The sequence below is a fragment of the Hemitrygon akajei genome, chromosome 24 (genome assembly GCF_048418815.1).
Source record: "Hemitrygon akajei chromosome 24, sHemAka1.3, whole genome shotgun sequence".
Taxonomy (NCBI): Eukaryota; Metazoa; Chordata; class Chondrichthyes; order Myliobatiformes; family Dasyatidae; genus Hemitrygon; species Hemitrygon akajei.
The window spans coordinates 58,890,688-58,909,653 of NC_133147.1; the positions used below are offsets into that span (position 1 = coordinate 58,890,688).

At 47.7% G+C, this 18,966-nt stretch overlaps 1 protein-coding gene across 1 annotated transcript; it reads left to right on the forward strand.

The window, feature by feature from the left end:
• The first annotated feature begins 652 nt into the window (after positions 1-652).
• Positions 653-17,030, forward strand: LOC140716090 (cytohesin-2-like). Its single transcript, XM_073028792.1, has 4 exons — positions 653-814; positions 15,207-15,354; positions 16,586-16,652; positions 16,886-17,030. The coding sequence occupies exons 1-4, from the start codon at positions 796-798 to the stop codon at positions 17,006-17,008; spliced, it is 357 nt and encodes a 118-aa protein (XP_072884893.1). The 5' UTR covers positions 653-795; the 3' UTR covers positions 17,009-17,030.
• The last annotated feature ends 1,936 nt before the right edge of the window (positions 17,031-18,966 follow it).

An 18,966-nucleotide genomic window follows, 5' to 3' on the forward strand; every position in this document is an offset into this window, starting at 1 on the left:
CAAAGCCCTTCTTCACCATAGATAATTAACTTCGACAAAAATATACTTGAATACAAGGACCCAGCTGCAGAATCTTCTCAAAAAGGGTATTAGAAAATACTGTATTGGAGTATGCAAAGCTGCTGCCTCGCAGGGAAGGCATATGCAACCTACCCTGGTTAATTCTGGGATCCACTACAAACTGCAGCCCATTGTTAGTTAGCCTGTGCAGAGAAAGAGGGAAAACAACGGGACCCATGTACATAGACATCAATCACACGTAACCCAGGAATCCCCACCCAGCGGCGCAGCTGAATGGTTGCTGCATGAATGGAAGGCAGACCCTGCCGGTACCTATAACTATTATTGGACAAGATCAACGTCAATTATACAATGGCCGCCTTTCACTGGATGGTGGGTGAGCCACAGTCGAACGCCGTGCTATAGCGACGGCTCGGTGAGGTCACACAGGCATCTTGGAGCAGGCCAAGTTATTGGAATAACGGCTGTCCATCAAAGAATTTCGAAAGGTTACTGGGCTAATCAGCCGTCAATCAGAGCGTATGGGCGGGACGCGTTTAGTTTGTGACAGGCGGCAGGGTGAGGCGAATAGGGAGGGCACAGAGATTGAAGGCGGTTATTGGCGAAGGAGGATAAGAGAGGAAAATTATTGGCGGGGTGGCTTGCAGGGAATGTGTTGATTGGCCGAGGGCGGTGTCCGACGGGGGAAAGTGGGCCAGCGACGGGCGGTGCTGGCGGCCGGGGTGCAGAAGCGAAGGAAAGAGCGGGGACCGAGGTCCGGGGTAGGCCGCAGCCATGGAGGACAGCGGGCTGAGTAAGTGATGGCTGGGGTGTGGTGGGAGGGAATGTGAGGGGGAAAGAGGGAATGTGAAGGGAGAGAATGTGGGAGGGGTGGACAAAAATGTGAAGGGAGAGAGAGGGAGGATGGGAAGGTGAAGACAGATGGAGGAAGGGAATGTGAAGGGACAGAGATGGAAGGAGAGAATGTGAAGGGATAGAGATGGAGGAAGGGAATGTGAAGGGACAGATGGGAGGGAATGTGAAGGGACAGATGGAGGAAGGGAATGTGAAGGGACAGATGGAGGAAGGGAATGTGAAGGGACAGAGATGGTGGAAGGGAACGTGAAGGGACAGAGATGGAGGAAGGGAATGTGAAGGGACAGATGGAGGGAGGGAATGTGAAGGGACAGATAGAGGAAGGAAATGTGAAGGGACAGAGATGGAGGGAAGAAATGTGTAGGGACAGATGGAGGGAGGGAATGTGAAGGAAGAGAGACGGAGGGAGGGAATGTGAAGGAAGAGAGACAGTGGGAGGGGATGTGAAGGGAGAGAATGTGGGAGCAGTGGACAAAATGTGAAGGGAGAGAGAGGATGGGAAGGTGAAGACAGATGGAGGAAGGGAATGTGAAGGGACAGATGGGAGGGAATGTGAAGGAACAGAGATGGAAGGAGAGAATGTGAAGGGATAGAGATGGAGGAAGGGAATGTGAAGGGACAGATGGGAGGGAATGTGAAGGGACAGATGGAGGAAAGGAATGTGAAGGGACAGATGGTGGAAGGGAACGTGAAGGGACAGAGATGGTGGAAGGGAACGTGAAGGGACAGAGATGGTGGAAGGGAACGTGAAGGGACAGAGATGGAGGGAAGAAATGTGTAGGGACAGATGGAGGGAGGGAATGTGAAGGAAGAGAGACGGAGGGAGGGAATGTAAAGGGACAGATGGAGGGAGGGAATGTGAAGGAAGAGAGATGGTGGGAAGGGATATGAAGGGAGAGAATGTGGGAGCAGTGGACAAAATGTGGAGAGAGAGGATGGGAAGGTGAAGACAGATGGAGGAATGTGAAGGGACAGATGGGAGGGAATGTGAAGGAACAGAGATGGAGGAAGGGAATGTGAAGGGACAGATGGGAGAGAATGAAGGGACAGAGATGGAGGAAGGGAATGTGAAGGGACAGAGATGGAGGGAGGGAATGTGAAGGGACAGAGATGGAGGGAGGAAATGTGTAGGGACAGATGGAGGGAGGGAATGTGAAGGAAGAGAGACGGAGGGAGGGAATGTGAAGGGACAGATGGGAGGGAATGTGAAGGAAGAGAGACGGAGGGAGGGGATGTGAAGTGGCAGAGATGGAGGGAGGGAACGCGAGGGGGTGAGATGGAGGGAACGCAAGGGGAGAGATGGAGGGAACGCGAGGGGGTGAGGCGGAGGGAGGGCAAAGAGGGAACGCGAAGGGGAGAGATGGAGGGAGAGAACACGAGTCTGAGGGAGGGAATACGCGGGGAGAGAGACTGAGGGAGGGGAACAAGTGGAGGAGGCAGAAGGAACCTGGGAGAAATGGAGGGAGGTTACGTGAAGGGCAAAATGCAGGGGCAATACAACCGTCTTGTGCATTTTATGTAGTCCTGTGCAGGTCTGTAGTCTCATAGTTTTTGTGTTGTTTTATGTAGTCTAGTGTAGCCTTGAGTTGTCTCACATAGTCTAGTGTAGTTTTGTGTTGTTTCATGTAGCACCAGGGTCCTGGAGGAACATTGTTTCATTTTTACTGTGTACTGTACCAGCAGTTTATGGTCGAAATGAGAATAAAAAGTGACTTGACCTGACTTGAACAACAGCACCATTAGTACTGTACCCCAGTGTCAGAACCATCCCCACCAGTAGTACCCCAGAATCAGAACGGTCCCCATCAGTACTGCACCCGGGCAGAACCGTCCCCACCGTTACTGTTCCCCAGTGTTATATAGTGATGTGTCCTTCCCCACCAGTACTGTACCCCCATGTTATACAGTGACAGAATCATTCCCACCAACAATTCACACCTGTGTTATTCAGCAATAGACTGTCTCCATCTGTACTACACCACAGTGTTATACAAAGACAGACCCATACCCACTTGTACTGGACCTTGGTGTTAAATAGTGGAAGTCCCATTCCAGCAGTACTGAACCACAGTGTTATACAACCAAAGACTTGTCCTCACTAGTACAATACTTCAGTGTCACACAGTGACAGACCAGTCCCCTCAAGTACTGTACCCCAATGTTACAATGATAGGCCTGTCCCCACGGTCACTGTACCCCGGTGTCATAGTGACAGTCATACTCCAGCATTACTGAACCCTGGTGTTATACAGTGAATGACCCGTTTCTACCGGTACTGTACCAGTGTCAGTACCTGTCCTCACTAGTCCTGTACCCCGATGTTACACAATGACAGACCCATCTCCACCACTCACGCCACCTCGCTGCACCTCGCCCTTCGTCCCCTCACTCTGTTTTGCTCTCATGATCCCCCCACTGACTCGCCCCTCACATTCCCCCCTCCATCTCTCCCCTCACATCCCCTCCATCTTTCCCCTCACATCCCCTCCATCTCTCCCGTCACATCCCCCTCCATCTCTCCCGTCACATCCCCCTCCATCTCTCCCGTCACATCCCCCTCCATCTCTCCCGTCACATCCCCCTCCATCTCTCCCGTCACATCCCCCTCCATCTCTCCCGTCACATCCCCCTCCATCTCTCCCGTCACATCCCCCTCCATCTCTCCCGTCACATCCCCCTCCATCTCTCCCGTCACATCCCCCTCCATCTCTCCCGTCACATCCCCCTCCATCTCTCCCGTCACATCCCCCTCCATCTCTCCCGTCACATCCCCCTCCATCTCTCCCGTCACATCCCCCTCCATCTCTCCCGTCACATCCCCCTCCATCTCTCCCGTCACATCCCCCCTCCACCTCTCCCCTCACATCCCCCCCATCTCTCCCCTCACATCCCCCTCCATCTCTCCCCTCACATCCCCCTCCATCTCTCCCCTCACATCCCCCTCCATCTCTCCCCTCACATCCCCTCCATCTCTCCCGTCACATCCCCCTCCATCTCTCCCGTCACATCCCCCTCCACCTCTCCCGTCACATCCCCCCTCCATCTCTCCCCTCACATCCCCCCTCCATCTCTCCCCTCACATCCCCCTCCATCTCTCTACTCTTCCCCTTTCCATATTGCCTCTCACATAACCCCCTCTATCTTGCCCCTCCAGACCCCAAAAAAACCTACCAAATCATACCAAATAACACATAAAACCTAAAATAACACTGACATATAGTAAAAGCAAGAATGATATGATAAATATACACCCTATATAAAGTAGAAATATTGTATGTACGGTGTAGTTTCACTTATCAAAATCGGGAAGACAGCAAGCCAAAGTTGATTTGGAGAAAAAAATTCGGCATGTACACGCCTACGTACGTGCACGCATACGCAAAGAACTGCCCACACAAGGTTTCATGGTCATTGTAGTCTTTCTCGGGGTAAACACATGTATAAAGCGGGCATCTTTTTTTCGTAAAAGTGAAAATCCTCTTTGGTTGGCGAAAACAGGTACTAATGTAGGTCTTTCGTAACAGCGAGTTGTCATAAAGCGAACGTTCGGAAAACGGGGGACACCTGTACTGGTGGGGACGGTTCTGACACTGGGGTACAGTACTGGTGGTGGTGGTGTTGTATAACACTGGTGAGCATTACCAGTGGAGACAGTCTATCACTGTATAGCATGGGTACAGTACTGGTGGGGACTGGCCTGTTACTTTATAACACTGGGGTATGGCAACGATGGGAAATAATCTGTCACTGTATAACACGTGCTTACAGTACTGGTGTGTTTAGGTCTGTCATTGTCTAACACTGAAGTACAGTATCACGGGGGAAAGTCTGTCACTGTATAACATTGTGTGCAGTACTTTTGGGACAAGTTGTCACTGTATAACTCTGGGCTCCAATACTATTGGTGATGGGTCTGTCACTACCTTACACTTGAGTACAATAACCGAGGGAATGGGTAATTGTTGGTGATTGAGGCCCTCTGATAATTGGGGTCGACTGTGAATGTTGCTTCCTTGCTGTCTACATGGTATGCAAGCCAGGGCAGTATGATGTGGAGAGCAAGCTGTTGCCCATGTAGCAAGCTCACCCTCTCCACGAAGCTATGAAATCAAAGGAACAGCAGAGACTGATACAATGATGTCAAAGGAATTGCCAGTCAGCATTGATCTTAATGTAGCACCGCCTTAGTGATTCCAGCTCCAGATTTTTCCTTGGGCTTTTCTCCCGAAGTCTTCCCCATGGATAGGTATAGTCGCAAGGCAGCGGAGGTTTCAGATCAGTGTTTTTCTTCTCCTGGATGAATTGCCAACCACGGCTGATGACCCCATCTACTTGAAGTGACTGTTTTTAAGGCGCCAATAACTTGCCTTTGCCCCTTCTCCTGTCAGTAGAAATGGTTCTGCCAGGCTTAAATCACTAAGCCACATGTGAAGGCCAGGAGTCGAACTTGGTTTTCAGAGGCAGTTTGAGATGCATACCATTGAGAGCCTCTAGTAGGCAGTGAGAACTTATCCCCACTACTTCTGGCTATAACAACCTTAAGGAACTGATAACATTTAAGACAGCACTGGTGAGCTTCAGTGACTGCTGGCTGGTGGCTACTGAAACAAGGAAAACAACTAAACACTTTGTTAATCACACTTTTTCTGGCAAACGATCATCGCAAGTACTAGTCTGTAACTTCCTTTGGACCTGATGGCAATTCAGTGTAGCAGAGCAGAGGTGAGGCAGCAAGCCTGTTGCTGAGAGTGAGGAAGATCCGAGGTTCGATTGATTTAAGCACCATGCCAAAGGCCGAGTCGAGGCGGCGAGGTCTGGGCACCAGAGCGTACAGATTCGACTGAACTTGGTGTTTGGATGGAGGATTAATCATCGTGCCGAATCGCAGAGGTCGGTGACAGGCCGAATCGAGTAGGTGGGGTCCAGGCTCAGAGCGTATCAAGGTGTTTGAACCTGATGTTTGGTCTTCAATTTAGGTGGTGGGCCAGATTGAAAAGGGCCCGAGGTGAGGGACGGGCCGGTTCAGATCACTGCTTCACAAGGTTTACTGGCCTCTGCGCTGAACTATGGAACTCTCTTACGGACTTCAGTTCAGAATCCTATTTGCTTGCAGTTTTTTTTTTACTTTGCACATAGGGTGTTTGACGGTCTTTTTTTAAATATGGGTTCTTTTAGGTTTCTTTATTTTGTGGCTGCCTGTAAGGAGATGAATCTCAAGGCTGTAAATGTACTTTGAACTTTGAACACTGTACATACTAGTGGGACTGGGTCTGTCACTGTGTAACACTGGGGTATAGTACAGGTGGGAATGGGTCTGCTGCTGTATAACACCAGGGTGTGATTCTGGTGGGGACTGCTCTCTCGCAGTCTGGGATACAGTACTGTTGGGGATGAGTCTATCACTGTATAACACTGGGGTAGAGTACCTGTGGGCCTGGGTCTGTCATTGTATTAACAGTGGTGTACGGTACTGGTGGTCACAGGTCTGTCGCTGTTTAACTCTGGGGTATGGTACCTATACATTTCGCTGCCTATCTGCATCTGAGAGCCTTCATCAGGTCTGGAAAGGAAAGGGAAGAAGTTCAAATAAGGTAGCGGGAGGGGAGGGAGTACAAGCTAGAAGGTAATAGATGAAGAAGGGGAAGTTGGGGGAGTGGGGATGAAGTATGATGCTGGGAGGTGATAAGAGGGAAAGGTAAAGGGTTGAAGAACGAGGAATCTGATAGTAGAGGAGAGTGGGCCATGGGAGAACAAGTATGAGTAAGTACGTGGTCAAAGTGTAGGAGAGCAGCAGAGATCACAAATGAAAGCAGTGAAAGAGGTTCTCAGTGAACTCCTGTCGAAGGAAGATTTCTACTTGAATGCAAGCCCAGTCTTTTCAACATTTCTGCTCTATGTTGTTTGACCAGATACAACCCTGAGATTGATTTTCTTGCAGGCATATTCAGTAAATCCATAACTGAATAATAACAATAATAGAATCGATGAAGGACCATGCCAATGTGGGTGTTGAACCAGTGTGCAAAAGACACTAAACAGCAAATACAAAAAGAAAGAAATAATATAAATATCGAGAAAGTGAGATGAAGAGTCCTTGAAAGTTCTTGAACAAGTAGGTTGTGGGAACATTTCAAAGATGAGGCAAGTGAAGTTGAGTGAAGTTATCCCCTTTGGTTCAAGAGCCTGTTGGCTGAGGGGTAACAATTCTTCCTGAACCTGGTGTTGGGGGTCCATGATGATGGATGCTGCTTTCCTCTGATGATGATCTGTGTAGATGTGCTCAGTGGTGGTAGGGGGCTTTACCAATGATGCACTGGGCCATAGCCACTATTTTTTGTAAGATTTTACATTCAAGGGCATTGGTGTTTGTATACCAGGCTATGATGCAACCAATGTGCTCTCCATTACACATCTATAGAAGATTATCAAAGTTTTGCTTGTTATGCTGAATCTTCGCAAACTCCTCAGGAAGTAGAAGTGCTGCCATACTTTTTCACGATTGCATTTACTTGCTGAGCCCAGGACAGGAACTCTGAATTTACAAGTCTGAGGAATTTACAGTGCTGACCCTACCCACCTCTGATCCTCTGAGGACTGGCTCCTAGACCTCTGGTTTTCTTCTCTTGAAGTCCTGAGGTTGAAAGATAAGCATGACATTGTGGGCTGAAGGGCCTGTGCTTTGCTGTACTGTTTTATGCTCTTGCACCGCTGCAGCCCTTCAGCTGTGGGACGAAGATATATTTCTAAGTCGGGACAGTGTGAGGTTTGGAGGACAACTTTTGGGTGGTAGTGGACCCCATACTACTTGAAGCCCTCATCCACCTCTGGCAGATGTGTGCTTGTTTGGAAGGGTCACTGTCGTAGGAGTTTTGCTGATTTGCTCTAGTGCATCCTGTAGGGTCAGGGGTTCCCAGCCTTTATTATCCCATGGACCAATACCATTAAGCAACACGTCCGTGGACCCTAGGTGGGGAACCCCTGCAAACTGCTGTTACTGTTTGTTAGAGGTGGAGTGTGTGAATGGATGCCCATCAGGAATTACAGGAAATTAATTGGCGCTTTCAACTGAGTGTTGCAAAGTTTGCTTCACCGTAGGAGGGATGTGATTGTATCAGAGGCAGTGCAGAAATTTGCCAGGATGTTGCTTAGATTAAAGCACTGAGCTTGCAGAGGCAGATTGGATAGGCTCAGCTTGTCTTTCCCTGGACCGAATTAGAATTGATGTGTTATTGTCACATGTACATTTGGGAAGGAGAAGCTAAAGTCAGATGTATCAGTATTACAGTGGATGAGAGGGGTTTGCCAGAATTGATTGGGAAGGATCACTGGCAGTGATGACAGTAGAGCTGCAATGGCTGGAATTTCTGGATGCAATTCGGAAGGCACTGGATATATACATCCGAAAGAGGAAGAAGTATTGTAAGGGAAGGATGAAACAACTGTAGATAACAAGAGAAGTCAAAGCCAACATAACAGCCAAAGAGAGGGCATATAATAGAGCAAAAATTAGTGGGAAGTTAGAAGATTGGGAAGCTTTCAAAAACCAACAAAAGGCAACTAAAAAGTCATTAAGAAGGTGAAGAAGGAATACGGAGGTAATATTAAAGAGGAAACCATAATTTTCTTCCGATACATAAAGAGAGGCGAGAGTGGATGTTGGACCGCTGGAAAATAATGCTGGAGAGATGGTAGATAAATACTTTATTGATCTTAAAGGAAATTACAGTGTCACAGTAGCATTATGAGTTTACAGATAATCAAATATTAGGAGAGTAATATGAAAGGATAAAAAACAGTGAAACAGGAGGGGATCATCATTTCCCCTCCCAGCCAGAGGCCTCGATGTGACTATCGGTCTATAGCTCCTCTCTATCACCTCCTCACTCTCCCTGACCAGATAAAGGTCATCGAGCTGTATCTTCAGTTCCCCAACGTGGTCCCTAAGGAGCCGCAGCTCAACGCACCTGGTGCATATGTAGCCTTCCGGGAGGCTGGGAGTCTCCAGGACCTCCCACATCTGACACCAAGCACAGAACACTGGCCTCACACACATACTTCCTGTCTGTATTCTACACAGATAACCTACCTCACTATTGCCTAAGCCCCGTTGAGCCAAAGCCTTGCTACTCTGTCTCCTTCTGCTCGGACACCCGCTCTATAAAGCTGTCTTCTTTTTAAACTGTTCTCTCTGTTCTCCCGATCAAACAGGTGAAGAAATAATTGAGCAAACACAAGGAAATCTGCAGATGCTGGAAATTCAAACAACAACACACACAAAATGCTGGTGGAACACAGCAGGCCAGGCAGCATCTATGGGGAGAAGCGCTGTCGACGTGCATGGCCTTGCGCAGTCGTGCCCCGATTAGCCATGATGAAATGGTGGAGCAGACTCTATGGGCCAAGTGGCCTAATTCTGCTCCTATTTCTTATGGTCTTGTGGTATTGAGATATGTAGGGTGGCGGGGTAGAAACATGTCTCTACCAAAGGAGGTGTAAGGCGCTCCTTCCCTCCACTCGCCTGCAGGTCACCCTTGGGTAAAGTGTAGCACCTGCTTAGCCCCCCCAGTAAAGGTTGTGTGAAGTCATGGGAGCAGATAGTGGATGGTTGTATTAGCAGCTGTTGCATATCACAAGTCCTGGTTATGCAATCACTGACACCAGTTAGACCATCTCTGTGAGTATTGCTAATGGATGGGGGGGCGGGGGTCACCCGTCTTGTAAAGACACTGCCCAGATGAAGGCAATGGCAAATCACTTCTGCAGGAAAACTTTCCCAAGAACAATTATAGTCATGGAAAGACTAAAATTGCACACGTCATAGAATAAGGCATATAATGACCAAATGGACTGATAAACAGCATTTGATGGCTCTGGACCTATCTTCATAGAACATAGATATCTAGAACACATTACAGGCCCTTTAGCCCGCAATGTTGTGCATGTAACCTACTCTAGAAACTCCCTAGAATTACCCTACCGCATGGCCGTCTATCTTTCTAAGCTCCATGTATCTCAGACTCTTTTAAAAGCTTCCACCACCATCGCCGGCTGTGCATTCCACGCACCCACCACTCTCTGTGTGAAAAACTTACCTCTGACGTCCCCCCCTGTACGTACCTCCAAGCACCTTAAAACTATGTCCCCTCGCGTGAGCTATTTCAGCCCTGGGAAAAAGCCTCTGGCTATCCACACAATCAATGCCTCTCATCATCTTATACAGCTCTATCAGGTCACCTCTCATCCTCCGTCGCTCCAAGGAGAAAAGGCCATAAGGCACGCTCTCCAATCGAGGCAACGTTCTTGTAAATCTCTTGTGCACTCTTTCTATAGAATCCACATCCTTCCTGTAGTGAGGTGACTAGAACTGAACAAAATACTCCAAGTTGGTTGTGACCAACATCTTGTATAGCTATAATAATACCTCATGGCTCTTGAACGAATACCAACACACCATACATCTTAACAACACTGAATCTGCACAGTGTAGACATAGACCCCAAGATTTCTTTGATCTTCCACACTGCCAAGAGTTTTACCATTAATACTATATTCTGTCTTCAAATTTGACTTCCAAATTGAACCACTTCACACTTACCTTGGTTCAAGTCCATCTGCCAGTTCTGCATCCTATCGATGCCCTGCTGTAACCTTTGACAACCCTCCAGACAATCCACAACCCCTGCAACCTTTGTGTCAACAGCAGACTTACTAACCCACCCTTCTACTGCTTCATCTCGGTCATTTATAAAAATCACAAAGAGGAAGGGTCCCAAACAGATCCCTCCGGAACACTGCTGGTCACCAACCTCCATGCAGAATACATACCATCTACAACCACCCTTTGCCTTCTGTGGGCAAGCCAATTCTGGATCTACAAAGCAAGGTCTCTTGGATCCTATGCCTCCTTAATTTCTGAATGAGTCTCCATGGGGAACCTTATCAAAAGCCCTACTGAAATCCATATACACTACATCCACTACTCTACCTTCATCAATGTGTTTTGTTACATCCTCAAAGCATTTCATCAGATTTGTAAGGCATAACCTGCCATGCTGACTATCCCTAATAACATGATGTCTCTCCAAATGCTCATAAATCCTGCCTCTCAGGATCTTCTCCAATAACTTGCCCACTAGTGAAATAAGACTCACTCGTCTCTAAATTCCTGCGTTATCTCTACTCCTTTTCTTGAACAAGGGAACATTCGCAACCCTCCAATCCTCTGATACTTCTCCTGTCCCTGTTAATGATGCAAAGATCATCGCCAGAGGCTCAGCATCTCCCTCACTTTCCACAGTAGCCTGGGGTATATCTTGTCTAGTCCTGGCGACTTATCTAACTTAATGCTTTCAAAAGCTCCAGCATATCCTTGTTCTTAATGTCTATATGCTCGAGTGTTTCAGTCTGCGCTGTCATCCCCACAATTGCCAAGTTCCTTTTCCCTGGTGAATACTGAAGCAAAGTATTAAGTACCTGTGCTACCTTCTCCAACTCCATGCACACGTTTCCACTATTGCACCTGATTCTCATCCTCTTGCTCTTCACGTGCTTGTAGAATGCCTTGTGGTTTTCTTTAATCTTGCACACCAAGGCCTTTGCATGGCCCTTTCTTTCTTAAGCTACTTCCCGGCAACCTTGTAATTTTCTAGAACTCCATTATTAGCTTTCGTAAGCTTTTCTTTTCTTCTTAAATAGATTTTCCACATCCTTTGTACACCATGGGTCTTTTACTCTACAATCCTTTCCCTGCCTCAGTGGAGCATACCTGTGTAGAACGCCATGCAAGTATTCCTTGAACACTTGTCACATCTCTGCTGTGCATTTCCCTGAGTACACTTCTCCCAGTTTATGCTCCCAAGTTCCTGCCTAATAGCATCATATTTCTCCTTACCTCAATTAAATGTTTTCCCAAATTGTCTGCTCCTATCCCTCTTCAGTGCTATGGTTGGAGTCTGTAATTACTAGAAACTAATAACGTTTATTAGTAAATTAAGTAATACAGTACACTAAATGCAAGGATATAAATGTAACAGGTTAGCAATGATAATATACACATATACACAGAAATATGGGAATAGGAATCCGCCAAGCTCTATCGAAGTCTAGGGGTAAATGATCAGTCTTCAAATGAAGCAGAGTTCAGTTCAGTTTAGAGTAGTTCGAGGTAGTTGTTGTGGTACCGTTGGGGAGAGAGAGAGAGATACAGCTGAGATTTCAGGCAAACCTTCCGTTGTCTTCTTGTCCTGTTGTGGTCACCGACTGTGACCCCTCCGTTCTAGATGCAACCGTTCTTCCGTGGTGAACCCGTCACGCAGCCAAGGGTGGACACACAACAGGTCCCCACCAGTCGTATCTTTACACCCTGTGAGCCTCTGACCGATTCCCGCGAGTCGGTCCTCCAAACTCCCACCGACTTGTGGGGGTACAATGCTCTCTTCAGGGTCTCGTGGCGTGTCTGCGGTGTCTTGGCAAACCCGCTATTTTATCCCCCTCTGATGGGGTATCACCTGTCCATCAAACTTCACCGCTTCCTTTTGTCTCAGCAGAAGTGTTAATGAGCAATTCATGTTCAAAGCAAAGTGTCCGTGGCGGTATCACTGCAGACGCCAAAATACTGAATTATGTATCTCTCTCTCGTTATCTCTCTCTTATTAGCATTTTTGAATGGCTCTCCCTTATCTCTCTCTTTTTAGCAGCATCCGTTCTGCAGCTCTGCTTGGCTTCACACATAACACTGACACCTGACCAGGTTCATGTCCCAATACCGGATCAAGTACAGCTCTCCTCTAGTTGGCCTATCTACCTATTGCGTCAGGAAATCTACCTGAACAAACCTAACAATCTCCACCCAATCGGAACCCTTTGCTCTTAGGAGATGCCAGTCAATATTATGAAAGTTAAAATCTCCCACCACAACAACTCTATTGTTGTACAGTTCCAGAATCTGCCTCCCTATCTGCTCCTTATATCCCTGTTACTATTGGGGGGGGGGGGGGGAATTTCTGGAAAAAAAAACACCCAGTAGAGTTGTTGCCTCCTTCCTATTTCTGACTTCCACCCACACTGACTCAGTAGATAATCCTTCCATGACTTCCTCCTTTTCTGCAGTTGCAACACAATCCCTGGTTATCAATGCCACGCCCCCACCTCTTTTGCCTCCCTCCCTGTCCTTTTTAAAACATGTAAAGCCTGACACACTCAGTAGCCATTCTTGCCTCTGAGATGTCCGAGCGTCTAGTAGCCAGAACGTCATAGTTCAACGTATTTATCCACACTCTAAGTTCATAGGCCTTGTTTTTGATACTGCTTGCATTAAAGTAGATACATCTCAAACCATCAGGCTGAGTGCATCTTTGCTTTATCATCTGCCTATCCTTCCTCACAAACTCCCTAAAAGCTGTCTCTACTTGTGTGGGAACCACCCCATCCTCTGCCTCTTTGGTTCCTGCCCCCCTTAGCAATTCTAATTTAAACCCTTCCCAATAGCATCGGCAAACCTTCCCGCCAGGATATTGGTCCCCCTCTGATTCAAGTGTAACCCGTCCTTTTTGTACAGGTCACACCTGCCCCAGAAGAGGTCCTAATTATTTAGAAATCTGAATCACTGCCCCCTGCTACATTCCTTCAGCCGCGCATTTCTCCACCACCTCATTCTAATCCTATCTGTCACTGTCGTGTGGCACAGGGAGCAATCCCGAGATTACTATCCTTGAGGTTCTGTTTCTCAACTTGCTTCCTAACTCACTGTATTCTGCTTTCAGGACCTCCTCCCTTTTTCTACTTATGTTGTTGGTACCAATATGTACCACGACTTCTGGCTGCTCACCCCCCCACCCCCAATTTCAGGAAATTGTGGACGCATTCTGAAACATCAGGAACCCTGGAGGAAAACGGAGGAAAACTACCCTCCGTGTTTCTTTTTTGTGCCCACAAAATTGCCTATCTGTCCCCTGTGGATGCCAAGTCATTGGGTTTATTTAAAGCAGAGGTTGATAGCTCCTGAATTATTAAGGGAGTCAAAGGTTATGGACAGAAAGCAGGAGAATAGTGTTGAGAGGGATAATCAGCTAGAATCTAATGATGGAGCAGACTCGATGGGCTGAGTGGCCTAATTCTGCTCCTATACTTAGTGGTCACTTTATTAGGCACACCAGTACACATCGTTAATGCAAATTTGCAATCAGCCAATCATGTGACACAATTCAATGCAAACAAAGCATGCAGACATCTAGCGGTTCATTTGTTTTTCAGACCAAACACCAGAATGAGGAAGAAATATGACTGATGTGACGTTGACCATGGAATGATTGTTGGTATTGGCCATTGCTGCCCTGGTAAAAAGGGTGCTGGCTTTTCGCTCTATCAATACCCTTCATAATAAGACCATAGACATAAGAGCAGATTTAGGCCATTCGGGCCATAGAGTTTACTCTGCTGTTCCATCATTGCTGATTTATTATCCCTGTCAACTCCTCCTCATTTGTGTTCTAAAGAATAACCTTGTATTCTGAGGCTCTGGCCTCTGGTCCTAGACTTCCCACTATAGGAAACATCCTCTCCAACTCCATACTGAGCGTCATAGGAAGTCATTCCTACCTGTGGCCATCAAACTTTACAACTCCTCCCTCGGAGTGTCAGACACCCTGTGCCAATAGGCTGGTCCTGGACTTATTTCCACTTAGCATGATTAACTTATTATTTAATTATTTATGGTTTTATATTGCTATATTTCTTCACTGTTCTTGGTTGGTGCGGCTGTAATGAAACCCAATTTTCCTCGGGATCGATAAAGTATGTCTGTCTGTCTGGGCCTTTCAAAATTTGATAGGTTTCAGTGAGAACCACACCGCCCTCCCCGCCTGAACTCCAGATCAGTGCAGTCAAAAACTCCTCGTATGTTAACCCTTTCATTTCTGGGATCATTCTCATGAACCTCCTCTGGACGCTTTCTTATATAAGAGGCCTAAAGCTGCTTGCGATACTCCAAATGCAGACTGACCAATGTCTGTAAAGCCTCAGATTTATGTCCATCCCTCTATATTCTAGTCCTCTCGATATTCTCCTGTGCCCCAAAGAGAAAAGCCCTAGTTCGCTCAACCTTCCCTCATAAGACATGTTCTCTAATCCAGAAATCTGCTCTGGACCCTCTCTGAAACTTGCCCATCCATTTTATAATCAGAAAGGATTTATTTTTGTAAATTGACTATAATTTCTCAGGGTTAAAGTGCTACGTTCAAGTAAATGACACCAAATGATTCAACATCATGAACTATGTAATTGTGGAGACTCGGCTAACCTTCTCCACTGTCCCTCTTCTCTTTCCCTGCCAGTCCCTCCGGACCTGACCCCGGACGAGAGACTGGAGTTAGAGAGCATCCGCCGGCGGAAGCTAGAGCTGATGGCTGAGATCCAGAGGCTGCGGGATGAGCTCAAGGAGGCCATGTTTGAGGTGGAAGGGCTGGAGATCAACGAGGGCAGGTGGGTGATAGGGAGAGGGGGTGAAGGGGAAGGGACATAGGTGTTGTTGAATAACAAAGGGGAAACGGGGTGGAGGGTGAGGTAGTGCAGATTGGGAGGGAAGAGGTTGGAGAGGGAAAGGGTTGGAGGGTTTGGATGAGTGAGGGTTAAGGGTTTGGATGAAGGGGCATCAGGTTGGATGAAGGAAAGGGGATTGGCAGTGCAGGGAAAGTGGGTGAGAGGTGGGAAGGGTGTTTGGAGAGGGGACGAAGTGGGGAGGGAGAGGCGTTTAGAAAGGGGAAGAGGGAGGGAGCATGGAGGCAGGATGAAGGATGGTTAGGAAGAGAGTAGGGAAGGGAATGAAGGGATGAGCTATTGGAAAAACCCAAGGGGTTGGAGTGGGGTTGAGGGTTTGGATAAGCCATGGAGTTGGGGTGTTAGAACTTTTTGGAAAGGAATGAAGAGGGAGGTGTTGGAAGAGAGGGGAAGGCTGAAGGTTTGGAAGCAAGAAGGTTGGGAGGATGAAGGGTTTGGAAGAGGAGGAGGAGGTTGGGTTGGAAGGGGTTTGGATTGAGGGTGAGCAGGAGGGAGTTGGAAAAGGGAGGATCGGCAGAGCATGAAGGGGATTAGAGAAGGAGAGGAGGAGTTTGGGTAGGGAGAGGCATTTGGAAAGGGGGAAGAGGAAGAGGGAAGGGTGGTGAGTTTGGAAGGGGAGAAGTGTTTGGAAAAGAATGGGGAGCGGTATTGGAAAAAGTGAGGTGTTTTGGAAGGGGGACGATGGGATGTGATGGGGCAGGGAGTTGTAAGAGGGTTGGAGGAAATGGGTGAGGGGATGGGTTGCAAGAGTAGGGAGCTTGAGGGGTGAGGTAGATGTAGGGAGGGAGCAGGGGTACAGTGGAGTGAAAGGGTTTGGGGATTGCTGGGAATTGATGACAGGACAGTGGGATGGGGGCAGAGACAAAAGGAGTGGTGGAAGAGCCAGGAGGTGTGATGGTTAGGGGTTCATGGAGTATGGATGGTGGCAGAGGAATCAAGGAGACCGGACAAGAGGAGAGAAATGAGGTTGGACTTCCCTCCAACCTCCCAAAAGAAGGGAAGATCGGTGAGCGATCAGTGGATCCAGGGAGCATTATCTCTCCTGCTGCTCTCCCAGTGTTGGGGGGAGATGTCTAGGGGGAGGGGGTCAATCTGCAGGATGGGTTAGGTGACTGTGGGAAGGGTCAGTCAACCCTCTGCCTCATCTCATCCCCAGTAAAACGCTGCAGAGGAGCAAGCAGATGGCCATGGGCAGGAAAAAGTTCAACATGGACCCCAAGAAGGTAGGTTCTGCTTACACCTCCGCCTCTTTTTCTCTCTCTGTTTTTCTCCCATATTCTCCTCACATTTCTCCTCCCATGCACTCCATGTACTACTCTCCCTCCTCCTCCCACTTCCCTTCTTCCCCTCCCCGCTTCCCCTCCTCCCTTCCACATCACCTATTCTCTCTCTACTGTCCTGTATTGTCCCCCGTCTCTCAAATCAAAGTCCTCTCTCTCTCTCACGTTCTTGGCAGGGAATCCAGTTCCTGGTGGAGAACGATCTGTTGAAGAATGTGGCTGAGGAAATCGCTCAGTTCCTCTACAAGGGCGAAGGGCTCAACAAAACTGCCATTGGTGACTACCTCGGGGAGAGGTAAGGGTGGTTGGAGAGGGGGGTGCTGGTGCCTATTAACAAGCATGTTTATGATCAAGGTTCATGCAAAGCTGTGCTGGTTCACTGTGGAGAGACTGACTACTTTGGACTACAACACAACATGTACTCAGTGGCCCCTTTAGTAGTGACACCTGTACACCTGCTTGTTCATGCAAATACCTAATCAGCAAATCATGTCACAGCAACTCAGTACATAAAACCATGCAGACATGATCAAGAGGCTCTGCTGTTAATGGGGGAAGAAATGTGATCTCAGTGACTTTGACCAATAATTGTTGGTGGCTGATGGGGTGTATTGAGTATCTCAGGAAATTCTGATAACCGGGGATTTTCATGCACGGCACCCTCTCGAGCAGGGGTTCACAAATTTTTATGCCAAGGATCCCTACCATTAACTAAGGAGTCCGTGGACATTGGATTGGGAGCCCCTGTTCTGAGGTTTACAGAGAATAGTGTGGAAAAACAGAACAAAAAGCCGGTGAGCAGCGGTTATGTGGCCGAAAAAAAGTTGCTAATGAGAGAGGTCAGAGGTGAAGGCCAGATTATTTCAAACTGACAGAAAGGTGACAGCATCGCCAATAACCACAAGTTACAACGGTGATGTGCAGAAGAACATCTCTGAATGCACAACGAATTGAACCTTTAAGTGGGTGGGCTACAGCAGCAGAAGACCTGATTGCACTCCTGTACCTGATAAAGTGGTCACTGAGTATAGAACAGAGCACACAGGAACAGGCTCTTTATTCCATCATGTTGTGATGATCGAGTTAAACCAGTAATGTGTAACTAAAATAATCTCTTTTCCTTGCACAAGGTTCAAAAGTTCAGTTAGTATCAGAGAATGATACAGGAGACAATCCTGAAATTTGTACTCTTCACAGGCATCCACAAAACAAGAAACCCCAAAGAATGAATGATAGAAACATCAGAACCCCAACATCCCCCTCCCATTGCACAAGCAGCAGCAGAAGCCTCACCCCCCCCCCACTTGTGCTGGCAGAAGCACTGAACCCCCACCATGCAAGCAATAGCAAATGCCCTCCAAAGAGACATTGAGCCAGATCCAGTATCCATACCCTCCCATCCTCTATACATTCCTGATAATCTAAGTGCCCTTTGAATACCTCTATTGTATCTGTGTCCACCACCACCACCCCTGGCTGCGCATTCTAGGGACCCACTGCTCTCTCTGTAAAAATTACAAAAAAATCCCTTCACTTATTCAAAGATCATTCTCCATTGAACTTACACCCTCTCACTTTAAATGCAGACAAGGTTCACCCAGATGCAGCCTGGATTAGAGGGCATTAGAACTTGGACAAACCTGAGTTGTTTTCTATTGTTAATTTGATGTTAACAAAGTTCATGACATATGCCAGTGATATGAAACCTGATTCTGATTCTCTGGAGTGGCGGCAGGTGAGGGGGACCTGATGGAGGTATTAGACATTAGACTAGTGGTCATCAACCTTTTTAAGCCCAAGATCCCCTACCTCGACTTTAGTGAAAGGCAAGATCGACCCCAGATCGATTAGCTACACACATGCGCACCGGGGCAGAAAAGACCAGAAGTAAAACCCCGCAACCCGGAAGTAGAAATAATGTATAAACACCAGGGTACCCACCCTTTTTTGCACTGCGGGCCGGTTTAATATTGACAATATTCTTGCGGACCGGCCAAAGGGGGTTGGGGGGGTGGGGGGGGGGATGTTAAACACAACCGGAATACAGTGATACTCGAAGCAGGTTCCTTATGTCCGGTCTATTCCGCAATTTCGTTTTCGCGGCTCTCAGCACTTAGCTTCTGTTCCATTTGCTCACGTCTTTTCCGCTAAAAAAACTCAGCACGTTTGTCTTTCATTGCGGGGTACTTGGACTCAAGGTACCGAAGCAATTTTGAGGGCTTCATTGCCTCATCAGACAGCCTCCCGGCCCGAACTG